Source organism: Juglans microcarpa x Juglans regia, chromosome 2D (assembly GCF_004785595.1).
Source record: "Juglans microcarpa x Juglans regia isolate MS1-56 chromosome 2D, Jm3101_v1.0, whole genome shotgun sequence".
NCBI lineage: Eukaryota > Viridiplantae > Streptophyta > Magnoliopsida > Fagales > Juglandaceae > Juglans > Juglans microcarpa x Juglans regia.
The window spans coordinates 41,895,096-41,919,036 of NC_054596.1; the positions used below are offsets into that span (position 1 = coordinate 41,895,096).

The 23,941-nt window shown below is 35.8% G+C and overlaps 1 protein-coding gene and 1 pseudogene across 3 annotated transcripts; both read left to right on the forward strand.

Moving 5' to 3' along the window:
• The first annotated feature begins 1,544 nt into the window (after positions 1-1,544).
• On the forward strand, positions 1,545-23,502 carry LOC121249905 (MDIS1-interacting receptor like kinase 2-like). 3 transcript variants are annotated; one of them, XR_005937668.1, is made up of 3 exons: positions 1,545-4,855; positions 4,979-5,425; positions 23,353-23,502. XR_005937668.1 is itself a non-coding variant. In XM_041148760.1 (3 exons), the coding sequence occupies exons 1-2, from the start codon at positions 1,567-1,569 to the stop codon at positions 5,371-5,373; spliced, it is 3,684 nt and encodes a 1,227-aa protein (XP_041004694.1). In that variant the 5' UTR covers positions 1,552-1,566; the 3' UTR covers positions 5,374-5,410; positions 23,236-23,502. The 3 variants fall into 3 exon arrangements, 2 of the variants coding, with proteins under 2 accessions (XP_041004694.1, XP_041004695.1); XM_041148760.1 differs by having other exon boundaries at positions 1,552-4,855; positions 4,979-5,410; positions 23,236-23,502; XM_041148761.1 differs by having other exon boundaries at positions 1,552-4,855; positions 4,979-5,384; positions 23,312-23,502.
• LOC121249904 lies at positions 19,310-23,502 on the forward strand (annotated as a pseudogene).
• Positions 23,503-23,941: the final 439 nt, after the last annotated feature.

Here is a 23,941-nt window from a genome sequence, read left to right on the forward strand (position 1 = left end):
AAGAAAATTTTTATAGAAAAGTAAATTAGTTAAAAAAGAGAAATAGTTTTAAAAAATAAATAATATTTAGAGTACTATAGAGAAGGGGTAAAAGACCGATCCGTCCATCTAGAAGAAACATTTATAATCTTTGACGATTTGAATGTGGGTCGCTTTTTGGTCACAGTCACATCATACAATGGATTCTCACCAAACAAACAGCATTTATAGCCATTGAGTCAGTCAAGATAGAAAATACAGTACACAAAAGTCAGTCTGAAAATATAATAAAAAAACAAAAAGACAACAACTCTGATATGTAAGTTTAGGAAAAATATATGTATTTTCTGAAGCGATTGTTGAGACTACTCATCTTATGTAAGTTTAGGAAAAATATATGTATTTTCTGAAGCGATTGTTGAGACTACTCATCTTGTTCACATTGCCTTCATTCATGTACATGCAAAATAATTGACTGAAACAGGAGGTAGGGTACTGTTTGGAGACCCAAAATACAGAAGAAATTCATTCATTTGACCACTATATATCATAGAAATCTGAAGGAATGGTCATCGCCACACGCAACTCTACAGTTTGCCACAGCCCTCACATCACGAAAAAAAAATTAAAAAAAATTAAAAAATCGGAAGTCATTATAAAACTATGAAATCTCTAAAAATCTCTCAAGGGTTTATATTTAAAAAAAAAAAGGTATTTTGGGCTTTTAAAAATCATGGTTTTTTTAATGTATATATTTTGTAATGCTAACAGCATGGCATCTAAGAGTCACATCTTGACATGTGACACTGTTACATTATTTATTAATTGTTGAACAATCATCAACGGAGACAACTCAAATGCCTTTTCATTACATACAACACCACCTTGTGAAAACCCTTTACAACTAAAGGCATGATGAGTTGCAGACTGCAGAAGTGGGGAATGAGGGGGAATGGCTGCCATCCTTCTGGACGTAAATTTCTTGCATTGTAGTAAAAAAAAAAAAAAAAAAAAAAACAAACTTATCCATAACTTTCCATATAGAGTGCTTGCTTACAAAGTGTGTATCCAGCCAGATTGAGATTCCTTGTTACAAATCCAAGGAATAAATCCTACCCGTGATGAATGAAGCTGCATCCTCACATGGCCCTCTCATGATAATATTTTAAATTTGCCCCAACATATCTTCCTACATCAAGCTCTGGTTTGGTTTCTTTGACCCAAATCAAAAAAATGAAAATAGAAAGAGATCTGATGGGTTCTAAATGGGTGCAAAATGCCCCTTAATTCAATCTCACCTTCCATTACAGTGAGACTACTTTAGGAGTAAAAAAAATACTCTTGAGAGAAGTAGTAATAGTTAGTTTTCTTGCCTTTTTGAATAAAACACACACATGAAAGTGACAAGGAGCCATCTAAGTTGAACATTATTATTCGATAATAATTTAATGGAGGTCTGATACCAATGGCATTTTCTGGCTCTGTTTAGTGTTTTTTTTCATTCTCTCTCCCCCTCATTCTGACTGTATGCTATAAGAGATCAAACCCAGATCAGAAAACATTGCATTTGAAAGTCAAAAACTAGGCATGAAAACAGATACTCCTCTTATCCTTAGCATTCTCTTGCTCTTCTTGCTTTCACAGAGCATCACAGCATCACCAGCAACTCAAGCAGAGGCTCTTGTCAAATGGAGAAACAGCCTCTCAGTTCCTCCTCCTTTCACTTCATGGTCCCTCACCAACCTCAACAACCTCTGCAATTGGACAAGCATTGTCTGCGACTCATCGGAAACTGTCTCAGAGATAAACCTCTCCAGCACCAACCTCAATGGAACCCTTCTCCAATTCAATTTCACTCCATTTCTTAACCTCACACGCTTTGATCTCAGCAACAACAATCTCAGTGGATCAATACCACCCGCCATTGGAAACCTCTCCAAGCTCACTTACTTGGACTTGGGCCTCAACTACTTCGACAACAAAATACCTCCAGAGATAGGCCGCTTAACGGAGCTTCGGTACCTAAGTTTCTTCAGCAACTATCTGACTGGTACGGTCCCTTATCAGTTGAACAATCTTCAAAAGGTATGGTACTTAGACCTTGGTTCAAACTACTTAGTCGATCCTGACTGGTCCAGATTTTCGGCCATGCCTTTGTTGACCCATCTTAGCTTTTCTTTCAATGAAATCCATTCCGGATTCCCGGGATATATAATTGATTGTCAGAACTTGACGTTCTTGGACTTATCCCTGAATAAGTTCAATGGATCAATACCAGAAATGCTATTTTCCAATCTGGGCAAGCTGGAATACCTTAATCTTACTGATAATTTATTCCAAGGGCCAGTGTCACCAAACTTTCCCCAGCTTTCCAAGCTCAAACATCTTCTTCTAGGACGAAACCAGTTCAGCGGTCTCATCCCTGAAGATATCGGTTCGATGTCGAAACTGCAAATTATAGAATTGTACAATAATTCATTGGAAGGGACAATTCCTTCTTCAATAGGCCAGCTCAGGGAGCTCAGGGAGCTTGTTCTTGGAAGCAATGGTTTGAATTCTTCTATACCTTTTGAGCTTGGTTTTTGTACAAACCTCACCGTCTTGGCACTGGCCATAAATTCATTGACCGGCGAATTGCCTGTATCCTTGACCAACTTGACAGGCATTACCAAATTAGGTTTATCTGATAATTCGCTTTCTGGGGAGATCTCACCTTATTTTCTATCCAGTTGGACCGAGCTGATCTCGTTGCAGATTCAGAACAATAATTTCACTGGAGAAATTCATCCACAAATAGGCCTATTGACCAAGCTCAACTACCTTTATCTGTATAAGAATAAACTCTCTGGCTCAATTCCCTCGGAGATTGGGAACTTGAAAGATTTAGTGGAGTTGGACCTTTCAACAAACCGGCTCTCCGGTCCCATTCCTCTAACATTGTGGAGCCTCACAAATCTTAAAAAGTTGCAGCTTTTCGAAAATAATCAAAGTGGCACAATATCACCGGAGATTGGAAATCTGACATTGCTGGAAACTCTTGATCTCAGTGCTAACCAAATCTCTGGGGAGTTGCCGGACACCATTTCTGGCCTCATTAGTTTACGGTCGATCTCTCTTTTCACCAACAACTTCTCGGGCACTATTCCAAGTGACTTTGGGAAGTATAGTCCTTTTCTGGCCAGTGTTAGTTTTTCCAACAACAGCTTCTCTGGAGAGCTGCCACCTGAATTGTGTAGCGGCTTTGCTCTTCATGATATCACCGTGAACGACAACAACTTCACCGGGCCAATGCCAGAGTGCTTCAAAAATTGTTCACAACTAAGTAGAGCACGTTTTGAACGGAACCGATTCAATGGAGACATTACAAATGCATTTGGAGTTTCTCCAAATCTTTATTTCATTGGGCTTAGTGACAATCAGTTTATCGGTCAAATCTCCCCAGACTGGGGAGAATTTACATCTCTCTCTAATTTACAGATTGACAGAAACAGAATTTCAGGCAAGATCCCAGTTGAGCTTGCGAAGTTGACTCAATTGCAAATTTTAAGTCTGAGCTCCAACAACTTGTCCGGGGAAGTTCCAAGTGAACTAAGAAATCTAAGTCTGCTATACATGCTCAATCTGAGCAGGAATGATTTGACAGGAGAGATTCCTCGAAGTTTTGGCAATTTGAGTGAGCTTAAGGAACTTGATTTGTCTGAGAACAAAATGAGTGGGAACATACCCAGAGAGCTTGCTAATTGTGAAAAATTATTGAGCTTGGACCTGAGCAACAACAACCTATCAGGTGAAATACCACCCGAGCTTGGTAATTTAATTTCATTGCAGTACTTGTTGGACCTCAGCAGCAATTCACTCTCAGGAACAATCCCTCAAAACCTTGCAAAGCTTTTGACATTGGAGAGTCTTAATGTTTCACATAACCAACTCTCAGGGGAAATCCCAGCATCATTCTCCAGCATGGTTAGTCTACGCAACAGCTCCATTGATTTTTCTTACAATAAGCTAGCAGGTCAGATCCCAACAAGTAAAGTTTTTGAAGAAGCACCAGCAAAAGCTTATGTTGGAAACTCAGGCTTGTGTGGAAATGCAGAAGGGCTGAATTCTTGTTACGCAGACTCCAAAAAGAAAAAGGATTCTAAGACGGTTCTACTAGTTGTCCTCATTCCGGTATGTGGCCTGTTATTCCTTGCTACAATAGTTGTCGTACTCATAATATGTTACCGGAAAACCAAACTCCTCGATGATGAAAGCAAAAGAGTTGAAGATTTTGATGAGAAGGCGGAGTCTATGATATGGGAAAAAGAGGGTAAATTCACATTCCAAGATATTGTGAAGGCCACAGAGGACTTCAACGACAAGTACTGCATTGGAAAAGGTGGATTTGGAAGCGTGTACAAAGCAGCATTGTCAACCGGTCAGATTGTTGCAGTTAAAAGGCTTAACATGTCAGACTCTAGTGACATTCCAGCAACCAATCGCCAGACTTTTGAGAACGAGATTCGCATGTTAACTGAAGTTAGGCACCGGAATATCATCAAGCTTTACGGGTTCTGTTCCATTAGAGGGTGCATGTACTTGGTTTACGAATACGTGGAGAGAGGCAGCTTAGGAAATGTGTTGTATGGGGTGGAAGGGAAAGTGGAGCTTGATTGGGTTACAAGGGTGAAAATTGTGCGGGGTGTGGCTCATGCAGTTTCTTACCTGCACCATGATTGCTCTCCACCAATTGTGCACCGAGACATAACTGTGAATAACATATTACTCGAGTCAGAGTTTGAACCAAGGCTCTCAGATTTTGGCATTGCAAGATTGCTAAACCCAGATACAACTAACTGGACAACAATTGCCGGGTCTTATGGCTACATGGCTCCAGGTAAGCAAACAATCTAACATCTGCATTTTTGTTCAACTCATTTTAGGTACTTAATTAACTACAACATCTATTAAGACAGCTTTTTAATCAAGAGGTTGATAATGTTATGTCATGGATGTGAAGAGCTTGCTCTCACCATGCGAGTAACGGATAAATGCGATGTTTATAGCTTCGGAGTGGTGGCATTAGAAGTTATGATGGGAAGGCATCCAAGGGAGCTCCTAGCTTCCTTGTCATCATCCCAACCAGTTTCAGACAACACAGAATTTCTGTTGAAGGATGTGCTGGACCAGGGACTCCCAACACCAACAGGCAAAATAGCAGAGGCTGTAGTGTTTGTTGTGACCAGAGCTTTACTATGTGTGCGTGACAATCCAGATTCAAGGCCTCCCATGCGTTTTGTGGAACAAGAACTGTCAGGTCGAACACAAGCTTGCATTTCAGACCCTTTTGACACCATCACCATTAGCAAGCTTACCAGCCTTGGAGAAATAAACCGAAGTGGCATTAAAGGGTAGCTATGGTTTAGGTTTGCAGAGCTATAGCCAGGCCATGGATTAATTGTACAACATTTTTCCTTCTTTCTTTTTTCCAATCTATTTCAGTTCCAGAATCCAAAGACTTTTTTGATAGTTTCACATGCATCCAATGACTTTTTCTTCTCCTCTGTCCTCGTTGGAAATTTGAGGACTTTCCAAACATTTTCCCTCCAGCATATATTTATTACTTGATATTTTTATCTTTCTTTTTTGTTTTTTTAGGGGGGGTGTTGGAGCTTTTGAGCTGTCATTATAGGTTGCATTTGAATGTTGAAGTGAATTGAGTTAAATTGAGATGATAAAATATTGTTAGAATATTATTTTTTAATATTATTATTATTTTAAGATTTAAAAAAATTGAATTGTTTATTATATTTTGTATTGGAATTTGAAAAAATTGTAATAATGAGTTGAGATGAGTTGAGAGGTGTTTAACCCATAAAGTTAATTGCACAGAACATTTTTTTCATTTAATAAATCTACTTACTGCGTAAGTTTATGACCAGGAATAAATAAATAAATAAAAACAAAGAAAGAAAAAGAAATTTTTTTTTATGTATACCCGAACACAATTTAAGACATCTATTATATCCTCCAAACTTGCACCAAAATGTTCTTTTTAACCATCGTAATCATATGATTATGCTTAACAAAACTTTTTGTAGTAGTAAGATGTTTTTACTCTGAATGTATGCATTTCATTGGTTTACTACTTAGAAATCCTGAAATGAAGTATTTGGTCCATTGCGAGAAAGTAGATCGACATCTTTTTGAGGTTAGTGATGCAAATGCTTATGATACTACAAAGGTTTAGATAGTAGCAGTCATTAATGGTGGAACTAAATGCGAGTGTATGATACAATAAAAGTTTAGATAGTAGACTTTGGTGATATATAAGCAGCAGGTGTGAGGGCAGCTCTTACTCTGTGGCTTATTCTAGCAACCAGTGTTGTTAGAGTTGTAACTTATCGTCGAATGGCCATTCTCCTTGATGAAGATACTACGAAAGTAATAGGAATTGGGTTCAGCTTTCATCCTGTAACTCACCAACAGGACGTATCTCCTGTTATAAAACCGCACTCTTCCAATTAACTTTTCTCTGTCTTGCATGTTACTGCATAGGTAGAGGAGGATTTGGAATGATGAACATTGGCAAATTCTGAACTTTGGAACAAAGACTCTCCTTGATCATACAAGTTAGAAGAACCACATAACATTGATCAAAATAACTTGCTCTTTGTTTTGCACGCTCAGTTATTTCTGACACTGAAGTAAAAATGACTCTCCATTTCAAGTGAGGCATTGGTTCTTGGACTTCACTTTGGACAGTCCCCTATGAATATTTTTATCAGTATTAAACCATTTTTAAGCGCTTGGACGCGAAGTCGTGTGATGCCCCGGTCATGGAGGGGCCGGAGGGTTATTACCTTTCACTTAAAATCATATATTGCCATATACATGTAAACTCTAATTTCTCCATTACACTTATATCTCATTGTTTTAAACCGACTACCTCAATATAATTAAAGTGAGACACCACCCAGCCTTAAAATAAATGTCAACTTTTTAGAGTATCAAATCGATAGAGCAAAATTTGCTATGCTCACACAATCTTACACATGCTTTCTATTCTTGTAAAGATAAGGGGTGAGTTATCAATAACTCAGTAAGTAAAGAACATATGCTAGTATATAAACATGAACCTTTTTAGAGAGTTCAGCATGCGGAAACAAAATTTTCATTTTCAGAATGCATATTCCAAAAACATGTTATTAAAACATCAGAGCCACATTTCAAACTGTTTATATTCAAAGATCTTTTGGCATAACATGAGTGAACATTATCATCTTATCATATTATTTCATATCATATCATCATCTCATATTTTATACCATATTTAATCCACGTGGTAGAGTTGTGCTATACCCAGTGGCTAAACCAGGTTGTATCAGAATGTGAAACTTTTCCTTATTCATTCTAGGAGTCCTGAGTGTGTACACAGGAAAGAACATGTAGAAAAATTACTTTATTTCCAAAGTGGGTGCACTTATATTAGAAATGCTGGTACCAACTATATAACAGAATCAAAATTATCATATTAGAACTATAATCAGAATCAGAATCAGAACAAAACCAGAAATTAATGCCAAAGATTTTTCAGATGCATATCATATCAAACAGAGCGTTGAACTTATTCATATCATTTTCACATAGTCAGAAACAGATTCAGAACATCTTCATATAACATGTACAAAATTCTTAGATTTCATATTCGCTCTTTTGCATATTTCAGAAAACAACACGTCAAAATATAGCTCATGTATACACTAGTCATGTTAGAAACATTTTCTCTTTTATACAGATTTCATGCGTAATGCAGAACACATAACTGTGGTTATTTTTTAAATTTCATGCGCCGTACACATTTTCATAAATCAACCTCAATTCATTTTCTTTTTATGTAAAATTTAGCATAGGAACCCCGCTTACATGGACTCTTTAACTTTTCTGAATTTTTCCACAACAATTTCGAATGAATATCAATCGTTATCTATAAAATAGACACGTAACCTACGTAAATCTATAATTAAAAGCATATTTTGATATTTAAGTCTAAAATACTAAAATAATCTATTTTTCTTAAAAATCTAAAATTTTCGAAACTCTAAAAATATCTTTACTCCAAAATAATCAATATTTATTAAAATATCTCCAACAAATACATAAAGTCTGAATTATTTTCCACCTTTAAACACCTAATTTATCTTGTTTTCATCACAATCACATCATAAAATATTAATCCTACGGTCAACACTTATTAGAGGGGTATTTACGTAACATGCTATCTATAAATCATAGACGTGCTATCCCTTGGAGAGGCAAGGTTGACTTACGAGGCAGTCATGCGATGTGGTTTGTCGTTGTAGTTTTCGGCGAGGACGGGCGACTACTTTAGAGGATTGCAGAACACGCAGAGAGAGAGAGAGAGAGAGAGAGAGAGAGGGCCATACGGACATGGGCAATCGAGAGGGATGGAGGTCCATCACGGTGGTTCAACCATGGGCGGAGGGGCTGAGGTTTCCATGGTGGTCAGCCTCTATGTGCCGCGGCATCTACGTGAAATCTCGTGGCTGGGTTGCGTTCAATGGTGCAAGGCAGTGCAGAGCGAAGGAGCAAGAAAAACCACTCCGTTTCGGTTCCTATAAACAAGGACCATGGTGGCTTTTGATGGTGGTCACAAAGAAGGTCTTGGGTGTGGAAGAAGCTCATCCACGGTTGGTGTCACTCGGTGATGCATGGTGGCAGGCGAGGAGACGTGCAGCTTGCCCTCGGTTTGAGTGATGTGGCTCTGTTTTGGCTTGCCTAAAACATAGGTCTTTGTGCATGAGTTGGGCCGTGCGCCTGGTTTCCGTTGTGGTCCACGGTGGAGAAGAGGCTGTTGGCGTGGAGGAGAATGTCGTGGGGGTGAGAGTGAAGGGCACTAACAACGTAGCTTGTTGGGCAGTTGGTTCATTTTTTTTTTTATGGGAAGTTTCTCTGCTTTAGAGTAGAAAAACAGGGGTGGGTTTACGTGACTAAGGCGTGGAATAACAGTGTGAGATGGAGGAAAGCAGCGGTGCAATTGGGCCTGTGTTGGATGTGGGCGAAGACTAGGCCAAGGGGCTCAAAGTGATTCGCAAGATCTAGGTTGGTGGTTTGCTACGCGTGGAGTGCTAGTCCACATTGGGTTGTTACATTCAGCTTGCTGGTCGTGAGGGGCGTGGTGCTTGCTAGCTTCGTGGGTGGCAGTTGACTATGAAAACTTAAGGGGCAACAAGACTACTTTTGAGATCAGAGAGAGGGATTAAAAAAAAAAAAAAATGAAGGAGAGTATTTGTTAAGAGAAATTAGGACTTAGGGTGTAGATCTGAAATGGTGTGAGCAGGGAAGAAAGTGTTGGGAAAAAAGAAGAGAGGGAGAGGAAACCGCCAGGGGTCGGGAAGAAAAGAGAGGGAAAAAGAAAAAGAAAATAAACTCACTAACGTTTTTTTCCTCAGCCAATGGGCTTCTCTATGGGCCTCGGCTAAAATTGGGCCCGGATCCTCCCTTATTAAAAAATTTCGTCTTCAAAATTCATTCACCACATTTTTCATACATATTTTAATCCTTAATCATTTTGTCAAATCTAGCGTTCTAAGATTCTAGTCCTATGATATTTTAGCTCGATGCCTCAAATACCCCTAACCCTCTAGGCATACACGTTCGTGCACAGTATCGAATGGCATACTCTCTAGGTGGAAATTCAAGTCTATAAACATAGCCTCAACAATAGAATTACAAGCCTAATACTAATTCTGCCTAAATTCTTAGCTTAACTTCATTGGGAATAGTACATAAAACTCTTAATATAAAATATGAACATCATGTGGATAGTAAATATATATAAATATATATATAACTTTCTAAAATCTGGTATCCTTAATCTTACACTCGATTCATAAACATATCCAACTCGTGATCCTAAAGAATTTATCATTCCTCAAAAATTGAAAATCCATGGCCGCAAGATTTAAATGTTAATTGATCTCACTTCAACAAATTTCCAAACCCTTACCAAGTTTACTTTCAACCCATCATATCAAACTTCATTTGCATACTCTAACCGTCACTTCCTCAATGCCACCTATCCAAGCTTTCTACTTCCACTATCTTCAACCTCAAAATCTCTAATAATCTCTCGTTCTTAAAATCATCAAACTTGAAATCTATGATCTTGAGATTTAAGTCCCAGGTGGTCCTTAATAATTTTACTCTCATCCCTCGTATTGCCAAGAACCACGGTTCCATTGCGCATTTTGATAATTTTACCAAGATGTCTAAAACTAGGGGCCATAAATCATCAACGTGGAGCCTAGCCCTACCTACCAAGATGACTCTTATTACTCTTTGATGACAAATAAACTTCGTGTTTACTAAAACCATACACCTTCACTTATCTCTTAGATACTCTTCCATGCTCAGTTGCAATCGATAACCTTTGAGTACACATTTATGACTGATGACCACATACTATAACCCATGCATTCAAAATGCACTTACTTGCATAAAACAAATATCACAATATCATTGGGGGTGAGATTTGACGCTAAAAATGAGTGATCTAAAAGAGTCTACCCACAACATCCTTACCATTGGTTTACTTTGGAGTAATCCGAGAACTCGTAAACCCATACATTAAGTTAAACTCAAGGGTGTGGATAAGATTGATTAGTCATAACGGAGTGGTTGGAACTCAAAGATGAAGAGATGTAAGTTGAAATTTTCTCATAAGCTTCCAAACGTTGAGAGAAAACTGATATAATGAATGAAGTCGCATTTAGGCACCAAAGGTGGGCTTTGCCAAGTGACTATAAAAAATTAAATCGCAACTAGAATGGGAAGGTCAGAACGATGTAGTTGGGTTTAAAGTTGATCCTTTAAAAAAAAAAATGTTTTTGAATAAAGCTCTAACTTGTAGTCAAAAACAATCCCAAAATATTCTTGTCGGAACACTATTTGAGTTGCCAAAAAGATTTCATTAAATTGGACAAAAATGACTTCATATATATATATATATATATATATATATATAAACAAACAAACAAATAGAATGAATTGACCTAAAACGAAATGCTATATCTAATTTTTTTTTTTTTGTCCAACTTTAGAAAGTTTTAGAAAAATGTCAGGTTTTTTTTTTTTTTGGTCAAAAGAAACTTTAAGAAGTTAAAAATCAAAGGGTAGCGACAATCAAAGCATTCGTAGTGAAAATAGTTGAAATGTTGTAAATTCATGGAATGTATTTGATGGATGACCATTAGAATTCTTTAATATTCGGGTATCCTTATTTCTCAGGTTCATGTTTCCCTTTGATTCATATATTTTCATTTCCTAAGTTCATGTACCCATTTAATATCATGTATCTTCCATGCCTATAAAATGATGTCTTGGGGAGCATTTGTAGTAGACTTACAACAAGAAATTTAAGAGAAATAATATTTAGTTTCTGAAGAACTAATTCTAGATATTGTGGTCTTTCAATTCTCTTACTACTTTTCTTTAATTTTACAACACGTTATTAGCACGAGACTCTAGCCAATTGTCGTGTTATATGACGTTGAAAGCTATTTGTGAGATTGCTCTGATCAGTGTAAGTTATTCCACTATTTTATAATATCATTTTATAATCATCATGGTATGTTCATATTTTCAAATGGTGCTATAACATATATTTTATGCAATACTCTTTGAAGTAAAATATTATATTGTCAATACAATTCATAGGACTTCATAAAGTTTATAATTCTTATATATTCTAAATCTTATAATATTTACTTATTCAATTTTTAATATATTTGTTATAGATAATGTCAAATCTTACAAAATTAGAATTTGTTGGTACCTCATTATAAAAGATCCATTGATTTTATGGAATAGTCTAAGGGAGAGATACGAGCATCAAAAGACCGTTATCCTTCTACAGGCTCGATATGATTGGATGCACCTGAGGCTGCAAGATTTTAAAACAGTGTCTGAGTATAACTCTGCACTTTTCAAAATAAGCTCACAGTTGAAATTATGTGGTGAGAAAATAATTGATGAAGATATGTTAGAAAAAAATATATACCACTTTTCATGCCTCAAACGTGCTCCTGAAGCAGCAATATCGAGAGCGCAAGCTCACAAAATATTCTGAACTAATATCTTGTCTGTTAGTGGATGAACAGAATAATGAGTTTTTAATGAAAAATCATCAATCTCGTCCAACTGGTTCTACTCCATTCCCTAAAGCGAATGGAACTCATTTCATAATCATAAAAGAAATTGTGGTCGTCGTAAGAAAAATTATAAAAATCAAGGAGACCGTATTCAAAAAGAAACTCAGTATACCACTGGAAGTGAAACAACACTAAGACAAAAAATGATGATAATAAAGATTCACAAAATAAGTCTACAAAGAACTATGAGAATAAATATTTTAGATGTGGTATGAATGGACATTAGTCACGTACCGGTCGTACACCAAAACATTTGTTAAACCTATATCAGACCTCCATTAAAGAAAAGGAAAATGTGGTCGAAATGAATTTTGCTGATCACAAGAATCTAGTAGATTTAACTTATACCCCAAATGGAATGGATCTCACCCATCTGGATGTTTCTGATTTCTTTGTGAATCCCAACTAAAATACAGATTTTTTGATTAGTGATGATTTTGGATACAATAATTAATTTTCTTTCTTTGTCTTGTAATCACATTATATTTCAGTTATTATCTCTGAATACATTGTGATTTCCTTTATATTAATAAAGTTTTATATGTGTTTTGCTTTTATTAAGGAAGCATGAATTTCATTGATGAATTGATTAATTTGAAGATAATTGATGGAGATATATGTCTCGCAGACAGTTGTACTACACATGCAATTCTTAAACATAAGAAATATTTTAACATTGAATAGAGCTAATGTCAATACCATATCAAGTTCTTCAAATCTAATTGAAGGCTCCGGAAGAGCAAATATAATGTTACCAGAAGGAACAAAATTTTGTATTGACGATACTTTGTATTCTTCAAAATCTAGAAGAAATTTGTTAAGTTTTAAAGATATTCGTTGTAATGGTTATCATGTTGAAACCACCAATGAAGGCAGCAATAAATATCTTTACATTATTTCTATGATTTCGGGCCAGAAACTCATATTAGAAAAATTGTCAGCTTTCTCTTCATGCTTATATTATACAACTATGAGTACAATTGAATCAAATATTGTAATGCACCAAAAGTGCATTGATCTAAAAAATTTTATGCTTTGGCATGATCGCCTTGGACATCCGAGATCAATTATGATACGATGAATAATTGAGAACTCACATGGACATCCTCTAAAGAACCTAAAAATTCATTTACCAAGTGATTATCTATGTGCATCATGTTCTCAAGGAAAACTTATTATCAGGCCATCCCCTTCTAAGATAGTAATTGAATTTTTATCATTTTTAAAAAGAATTCATGGGGACATATGTGAGTCGATACATCCGCCATGTGGACCATTTAGATATTTTATGGTTTTAATAGATGTATCAACTAAATGGTCACATGCTTGTCTACTTTCTACTTGTAATGTTGCATTTGTTAGACTTTTTGCACAAATTATTAGATTACGAGCTCAATTTCCTGATTATCCAATCAAATCTATCAAATTGGATAATGCAATAGAATTTACATCTCAATCCTTTGATAATTATTTCATGTCAATAGGAATTCATGTTGAACATTTAGTTGCCCATGTACATACTCAGAACGGTTTAGCTGAATCGTTTATTAACGACTTCAATTAATTGCTAGACATTTACTTATGAGAACAAAACTACCTAATTCTGCTTAGGAACATGCAATTTTATATGTTGCATTATTAGTTCAGATTAGACCAACTACCCATAATAAATATTCTCAATTGCAACTTGCTTTTGATCAACTAGTAAATATTTTTCATCTTTTTATTTTTTGTTGTGTTGCCTATGTTTCGATTGTACCTTTTAAATGCACTAAGATAAGTCCTCAAAGAAAATTTAGTATTTATATTGATTTTGATTCTCCTTCTATTATTAGATACCTTGAACCTTTAACTAGTGATATTTTTAAGGTATGTTTCGAAGATTGTCATTTTGATGAAACAATTTTTTCACTATTAGGAAAAGATAATGTGTCTGGAGCACAAAAAGAAATAATATGGAATGCATCGACATTATCTCATATTGATCCTCATACAAATCAATATGAACTGGAAGTTCAGAGGATTATTCATTTACATGGTATTTCAAATCAATTGCCGGATACATTTACTAATAGTAAGAAAATAATAAAATCTCATATTCCAGTTGCTAATATCCTTGCACGGATTGAAGTCCTTGTAGGACAATCAAGAAATCAAGCAACAAATGAATCTAAAACATGCCTGAAACGTGGAAGACCTATTGGTGCAAATGATAAGATTCCCCGAAAGAGAAAAGCAAAAGAAATTGGTATTCTTAAAGAAACCATACCCACAAAACAAGCAACAAAATCAATTAATCCATCCAAACTTTCAACACCAAATTCTCCTGAAAAAGAATCCCCTGAAGAAAAATCCCCTGAAGAAGAATAGGTATATGAAAATAACGAAATCTCAATAAATTATGTAAGTACAGGAGAATTATGAGATAGAAATAAAATTATTGTCGACAATATATTTTCATTTAAAGTTGCAATTGACATTATCAGAAGTAATGATAAAATTGAAACACAAAACCGTCGCAAAATGTCGATATAGAAATGATTGGCCAAAATGGAAAAATACAATTAATGTAGAATTGAATTCACTTACAAAACGTGAAGTATTTGGACCTGTCATCCAAACATCTAAAGGTGTTACACCTGTTGGATATAAGTGAGTATTTGTACGAAAACATAATAAGAAAAATGAAATCGTGAGATATAAATCACGACTTGTTGTACAAGGTTTCTCGTAGAAACTTGGTATTGATTTTCAAAAAATATATTCTCCTGTAATGGATTCAATTACACTCAGATTTTTGATTAGTTTGGTAGTAATGGAAAGTTTGGATATGCGTTTAATGGATGTGGTTACCGCATATTTATATGGATCACTAGATAATGATATATACATGAAAATCCCTGAAGGATATAAACTGCCCGAAGCATATAATTCAAAATCCAGAAGTATTTATTCTATCAAGTTACAAAAATCATTATATGGTTTAAAGCAATTTGGACGCATGTGGTACAATCGTCTTAGCGAATATCTATTGAAAAAGGGATTTGAGAATAATTCAATTTGTCAATGTGTTTTTATTAAGAAGTCAGAGTTTGGATTCACAATTATTACAGTATATGTGGATGATTTAAATCTCGTTGGGACTCCAGAAGAGGTCACAAAAATTGCAACTTGTTTGAAAAATGAATTTGAAATGAAAGATCTTGGAAAAATCAGATTTTGTCTTGGTTTTCAAATTGAACATCTTTCAAATGAAATTTTGGTTCATCAGTCTACATATACAAAAAAAGTATTGAAGCACTTTTATAAGGATAAAGCTCACACTTTAAGCACTCCAATGGTTGTTCGATCACTTAATATTGAGAATGAAAATTTTCGTCCTCAAGGGGAAGATGAAGAAATGCTTGGTTCTGAAGTATCATATTTTAGTGCAATTGGTGCTTTAATGTATCTTGTAAATTCTACAAGACCTGATATTTCATTTTCAGTCAACTTACTAGTAAAATATAGTTTTGCACCAACTCTGAAACATTAAAATGGAGTCAAACATGTCCTACGTTACCTTCGTGGTACAAACGGCATGAGATTATTTTATTTAAAAGAATCAAGCACACAATTAATTGGATATGCAGATGCAGGTTATCTATCTGATCTACATAAAGAGTGTTCTCAAACAAGATACCTATTTACATATGGAGGTACAACTATTTCATATAAGTCTGTCAAACAAACAATAGTAGTTACTTCTTCTAATCACTAAAAAATTATTGCAATACATGAAGCATGCCGTGAATGCATTTGGTTAAGATCAATAATTCAACATATTCAAGAAAAGTGTGGTTTACCCATAAACAAAAGTGGCCGAACAATATTATACAAATATAATGCGGCATGTATTATGCAAATAAGAAGCGGTTACATCAAAGAAGATAGAACCAAACATATTTCACCAAAGTTCTTTTATTCACACGAGTTTCAAAAAGGTGGTGACATTGATATCAAGAAAATACAGTCAAGTGATAATTTGATAGACTTATTCACTAAAACCTTACCAACTGCAACATTCAAAAAGTTAGTACACAATATTAGAATGCGACGACTTAATGATTTTTCATCATGAACAATTGAAGATTTGCAATTATCATTTGGATTGTACTATTTTTCCTTCGTTAAGGTTTTTCCCATATGATTTTACTATGCAATGTTTTAATGAGGCAATCCTAAAGCATTCAGAGACACATTAGAATGTTGTACTCTTTTTCTTTTGCCACAAGTTTTTGCCACTAGGTTTTCTTTGGCAAGGTTTAAACGAGACATATTCTTTGTGTATGGTCATCCAAGGGGAAGTGTTGTAAATTCATGGAATGTATTTGATGGATGACCATTAGAATTCTTTCATATTCATGTATCCCTATTTCTCATGTTCATATGTCCCTTTGATTCATATATCCCTTTGATTCATATATTTTCATTCCTTAAGTTTATTTACTCATTTAATATCATGTATCCTCTATGCCTATAAAATGGTGTCTTGAAGAGCATTTGTAGTAGACTTACAACAAAGAAGTTGAGAGAAATAATATTTAGTTTATGAAAAACTAATTCTAGATATTGTGGTCTTTCAATTCTCTTACTACTTTTCATTAATTTTACAACATGAAATTTATTTTCTCAACTCTAATACGTGTTAATTCATATATAAAAGAAACATCTTTACTATGGAGATATCTCCAATTACAACTTTAATACAAGCCGAGCCACACTAGTAAAAAATCAGTACGTCCCATCTAAAATAAACGAGTTCCAAAAGTTTCAACACCATTCCATCCAAACCAAATGGAACAGAGCTATAAATTCATTCTAGCAACATGTACTAAAAAAAAAACTCATCTCCATGATTCCAACTTGTATTTAAATTTGTGGTAACTAAAATGAATTTCAATGACCATTATAGTCCACCCAAGTCATAATTGAAACAAACTTGAATAAAGACTAATCTACCCAGTCTAATATTCCACATGGCTTGACTTCGTATCCATCAACTTATCAAAAATCAACAACCTCATATTAGACCAACTCATACTAAAGCCTGCAGAATCTAAACCTTAGTGTTTGATCAAACTTATAAGCTAAAATACATAGAATCTAAAACCTTGATCCTTATTCAAAATCATTTCTTAAAGTGCAAGATTGTTTAGGGCATTGGATGACGATATAAAATTCTCATTTCATTATTACAATTTTCTCAAACTATCACACAAAATATAATAAACAATTCAAAATTTACAAATCTCAATTTAACTTTTTCAAATCCTAAAACAATAATAATATTTTAAACTTTCATCTAAAACCAAAAATCCTTGTCTCACTCTCCAAGCATACACTAATTTGAAACATCAAATCTGAATATTATTTCCTAACCCATAAATATACAAAACCTCGTATACTATAGTCCGTAGAATCTCAAATCTGGTTTTGATACCAACAGTGACGTCCCAGTCCCGAAAGAGTCGGAGAGTTACTATCTTTAACTTAAAATCATATCTCACAATATAGATGTAAAACTCTAATTTCTCAATTGAAGAAATTGAGTACCTTAATCGTCTCTTCAACCTTCCGATCTAATAAAAGTTTTAAGGAGATCAGAAACTTGATGTGTACAAAGTAAGTTTCTATTAAACTTCCATGACACTCAAAAGTTTTAAATGGGAAGTTTTCTTTCTTTTTCCTAAGCATTGAATGGGAAGTTTCTATTAAACTTCCCATGAGACTCAAAGTTTTAAATGGGAAGTTTCTTTACACTTGACGGAATTGGATAAAAAAGAAAAGAAAAGTTCTATAGAAAAGTAAATTGGTTAAAAAATAAATAATATTTACTGTACTATTGAGAAGGGATAAAAAACCGATGCATCCATCTAGAAGAAACATTTATATAACGAGCAATGCTACACAACCTTCTCAATCTCTACACATTATATTTTTTAAAATTTTTAATATTTTTTTTGAGTTTTTTTTTTTAAATTAATTCAATTCTTCTATACATTATTCATATATTAAATATTTGATAAAAGAAAAAAATAATAAAAATTAAAAAAAAATGTGGTGTTTGTGTGAATAGGAAGAATGTGTAAATTTTTTCATATATAACCTTTGACGATGTGAATGTGGGCTGTTGTTTCACCCGGTTGCTTTTCGTCAGAGTCAGCCTGAAATATAAAAAAAAAAAAAAAACAAAAAGACAATAACACTGATATGTAAGTTTAGGAAAAAGCCGAGAAAAAAAAAAGTTTAGGAAAAATATATGTATTTTCTGAAGTGAATGGTGAGACTACTCATCTTGTTCACATTGCCTTCATTCGTGTACATGCAAAATATTTTACTGAAACAGGATGAAGGGTACTGTTTAAAGACCCAAAATACAGAAGAAATTCATTCATTCGACCACTATTTATCACAGAAATCTAAAGGAATGATCATTGCCACACGCAACTCTACAGTTTGCCACAGCCCTCACTTCACGAAAAAAAAAAAAAAAAAACCTGGAAATAATTTATAAAATCATAAATAATTATAAAACTATGAAATCTCTTAAAATCTCTCAAGGGTTTTTATTTTTATTTTTTGAAAAAAAAAAGGTATTTTGGGCTTTTAAAAATCATGGTTTTCTAAAAATATATATATATTGTAATTCTAGCAGCATGGCATCTAAGAGTCACATCTTGACATGTGACACTGTTACATTATTTATTAATTGTTGAACAATCATCAACGGAGACAACTCAAGTGCCCCTTTTCATTACATTCAACTAACAACACCACCTTGTGAAAACCCTTTACAACTAAAGGCATGATGAGTTGCAGACTGCAGAAGTGGGGAATGAGGGGGAATGGCTGCCATCCTTCTGGATGTAAATTTCTTGCATTTTAGTAAAAAAAAAAAGAAAAACAAACAAAATTATCCATAACTTTCCATATAGAGTGCTTGCTTACAAAGTGTGTATCCAGCCAGATTGAGATTCCTTGTTACAAAGCCAAGGAATAAAGCTGCATCCTCACATGGCCTCTCATGATGATATATTAAATTTGCCCCAACATATCAAAGGTATCAAAGTTCCTACATCAAAGTTCAGTTCTGGTTTCTTTGACCCAAATTAGAAAAATGAAAATAGAAAGAGATCAGATACCAAGGGCATTTTCTGGCTCTGTTTTTTTCACTCTCTCACCCTTCATTCTGACTGTATGCTATAAGAGATCAAACCCAGATAAAAAAACATTGCATGTGAGAGTAAAAAACTAGGCATGAAAACAGATACCAAGCCGCCTCCTCTTATCCTTAACTTTCTCTTGCTCTTCTTGATTTCACAGAGCATCACAGCATCACCAGCAACTCAAGCAGAAGCTCTTGTCAAATGGAGAAACAGCCTCTCAGTTCCTCCTCCTTTCACTTCATGGTCCCTCACCAACCTCAAAAACCTCTGCAATTGGACAAGCATTGTCTGCGACTCATCGGAAACTGTCTCAGAGATAAACCTCTCCAGCACCAACCTCAATGGAACCCTTCTCCAATTCAATTTCACTCCATTTCTTAACCCCACACGCTTTGATCTCAGCAACAACAATCTCAGTGGATCAATACCACCCGCCATTGGAAACCTCTCCAAGCTCACTTACTTGGACTTGGGCCTCAACTACTTCGACAACAAAATACCTCCAGAGATAGGCCGCTTAACGGAGCTTCAGTACCTAAGTTTCTTCAGCAACTATCTGAATGGTACAGTCCCTTATCAGTTGAACAATCTTCAAAAGGTATGGTACTTAGACCTTGGTTCAAACTACTTAGTCGATCCTGACTGGTCCAGATTTTCGGCCATGCCTTTGTTGACCCATCTTAGCTTTTCTTTCAATGAAATCCATTCAGGATTCCCGGGATATATAATTGATTGTCAGAACTTGACGTTCTTGGACTTATCCCTGAATAAATTCAATGGATCAATACCAGAAATGCTATTTTCCAATCTAGGCAAGCTCGAATACCTTAGTCTTACTGATAATTTATTCCAAGGGCCACTGTCACCAAACTTTCCCAAGCTTTCCAAGCTCAAACATCTTCTTCTAGGACAAAACCAGTTCAGCGGTCTCATCCCTGAAGATATCGGTTCGATGTTGAAACTGCAAATTATAGAATTGTACAATAATTCATTGGAAGGGACAATTCCTTCTTCAATAGGCCAGCTCAGGGAGCTCAGGGAGCTTGATCTCGGAAGCAATGCCTTGAATTCTTCTATACCTTTTGAGCTTGGTTTTTGTACAAACCTCACCTTCTTGGCACTGGCCATAAATTCATTGACAGGCGAATTGCCTTTATCCTTGACCAACTTGACAGGCATTACCGATTTAGGTTTATCTGATAATTCGCTTTCTGGTGAGATCTCACCTTATTTTCTATGCAGTTGGACCGAGCTGATCTCGTTGCAGATTCAGAACAATAGTTTCACTGGAGAAATTCTACCACAAATAGGCCTATTGACCAAGCTCAAATACCTTTATCTGTATAAGAATAAACTCTCTGGCTCAATTCCCTCGGAGGTTGGGAACTTGAAAGATTTAGTGGAGTTGGACCTTTCAACAAACCAGCTCACCGGTCCCATTCCTCTAACATTGTGGAGCCTAACAAATCTTAAAAAGTTGCAGCTTTTCAACAATAATCTCAGTGGCACAATATCACCGGAGATTGGAAATATGACATCGCTGGAAATTCTTGATCTCAGTGCTAACCAAATCTCTGGGAGTTGCCGGACACCATTTCTGGCCTCATTAGTTTACAATTGATCTCACTTTTCACCAACAACTTCTCGGGCACTATTCCAAGTGACTTTGGGAAGTATAGTCCTTTTCTGGCCAGTGTTAGCTTTTCCAACAACAGCTTCTCTGGAGACCTGCCACCTGAATTGTGTAGCGGCTTTGCTCTTCATGATATCACCGTGAATGACAACAACTTCACCGGGCCATTGCCAGAGTGCTTCAAAAATTGTTCACAACTAAGTAGAGCACGTTTTGAACGGAACCGATTCAATGGAGACATTACAAATGTATTTGGAGTTTCTCCAAATCTTTATTTCATTGGGCTTAGTGACAATCAGTTTATCGGTCAAATCTCACCAGACTGGGGAGAATTTACATCTCTCTCTAATTTACAGATTGACAGAAACAGAATTTCAGGCAAGATCCCAGTTGAGCTTGCGAAGTTGACTCAATTGCAAATTTTAAGTCTGAGCTCCAACAACTTGTCCGGGGAAGTTCCAAGTGAACTAAGAAATCTAAGTCTGCTATACATGCTCAATCTGAGCAGGAATGATTTGACAGGAGAGATTCCTCGAAGTCTTGGCAATTTGAGTGAGCTTAAGGAACTTGATTTATCTGAGAACAAATTGAGTGGAAACATACCCAAAGAGCTTGCGAATTGTGAAAAATTACTGAGCTTGGACTTGAGCAACAACAACCTATTAGGTGAAATACCACCCGAGCTTGGTAACTTAATTTCATTGCAGTACTTGTTGGACCTCAGCAGCAATTCACTCTCAGGAACAATCCCTCAAAACCTTGCAAAGCTTTTGACATTGGAGAGTCTTAATGTTTCACATAACCAACTCTCAGGGGAAATCCCAGCATCGTTCTCCACCATGGTTAGTCTACGCAACACCTCCATTGATTTTTCTTACAATAAACTAGCGGGTCAGATCCCAAGAAGTAAAGTTTTCGCAGAAGCACCCGCAAAAGCTTATGTTGGAAACTCAGGCTTGTGTGGAAATGCAGAAAGGCTGAATTCTTGTTACGCAGACTCCAAAAAGAAAAAGGATTCTAAGACGGTTCTACTAGTTGTCCTCATTCCGGTATGTGGCCTGTTATTCATTGCTACCATAGTTGCTGTACTCATAATACGTTCCACCAAACTCCTCGATGATGAAAGCAAAAGAGTTGAAGACTTTAATGAGAAGGCGGAGTCTATAATATGGGGAAGAGAAGGTAAATTCACATTCCAAGATATTGTGAAGGCCACAGAGGACTTCAATGACAAGTACTGCATTGGAAAAGGTGGATTTGGAAGCGTATACAAAGCAGCATTGTCAACGGGTCAGATTGTTGCAGTTAAAAGGCTTAACATGTCAGTCTCTAGTGACATTCCAGCAGCCAATCGCCAGACTTTTGAGAACGAGATTCGCATGTTAACTGAAGTTAGGCACCGGAATATCATCAGGCTTTACGGGTTCTGTTCCATTAGAGGGTGCATGTACTTGTTTTACGAATATGTGGAGAGAGGCAGCTTAGGAAATGTGTTGAATGGGGTGGAAGGGAAAGTGGAGCTTGATTGGGTTACAAGGGTGAAAATTGTGCGGGGTGTGGCTCATGCAGTTTCTTACCTGCACCATGATTGCTCTCCACCAATTGTGCATCGAGACATAACTGTGAATAACATATTACTCGAATCAGAGTTTAAACCAAGACTCTCAGATTTTGGCATTGCAAGATTGCTAAACCCAGATACAACTAACTGGACAACAATTGCCGGGTCTTATGGCTACATGGCTCCAGGTAAGCAAACAATCTAACATCTGCATTTTTGTTCAACTCATTTTAGGTACTTAATTAACTACAACATCTATTAAGACAGTTTTTTTAATCAAGAGGTTGATAATGTTATGTCATGGATGTGCAGAGCTTGCTCTCACCATGCGAGTAACGGATAAATGCGATGTTTATAGCTTTGGAGTGGTGGCATTAGAAGTTATGATGGGAAGGCATCCAAGGGAGCTCCTAGCTTCCCTGTCATCATCCCAACCAGTTTTAGACAGCACAGAATTTCTGTTGAAGGATGTGCTGGACCAAGGACTCCCAACACCCACAGGCAAAATAGCAGAGGCTGTAGTTTTTTTAGTGACCAAAGCTTTACTATGTGTGCGTGACAATCCAGATTCAAGGCCTCCCATGCGTTTTGTGGAACAAGCACTGTTGGGTACAACACAAGCTTGCATTTCAGACCCTTTTAACACCATCACCATTAGCAAGCTTACCAGTCTTGAAGAAATCAACCGAAGTGGCATTAAAGGGTAGCTGTGGTTTAGGTTTGCAGAGCTATAGCCAGGCCATGGATTAATTGTACAACATTTTTCTTTCCATTCTAAGTAGCACTAGTGAATGCGATTACTAGACCTTGAGGTTAAGGCCACCAGTATTATACCACATTTTTCTTTCTTTCTTTTTTCCAATCTATTTCAGTTCCAGAATGCAAACACTTTTGTGATAGTTTCACATGTATCCAATGACTTTTTCTTCTTCCCAGTCCTCGTTTGAAATTTGAGGACTTTCCAACCATTTTCCCTCCAGCATTTATTTATTACTTGATATTTCTTTCTTTTTTATTATTATTATTTTTTTGGGCGGGTAATTGCAAAGAACATTTTTTTTCATTTAATAAATCTACTTACTGCGCAAGTTTACGACCGGGGATAAATAAATAAAAAGAAAAAGAAAAAATCTTTATGTATGCCCAAACACAATTTAAGACATATCTATTATCTCCTCCAAACTTGCACCAAACTGTTCTTTTAGCCATCGTAATCATATGATTTTGTTTGAGATTGAGGATTCTATGGTTAGATACAGTTGGTTGGTTGCTTGGAAGCGAGCGTGTGGTGTGTATGCTCACCATTTTCAACTTTGGAGCTACATCTTACGAGTTTCCAAGTTTTCAT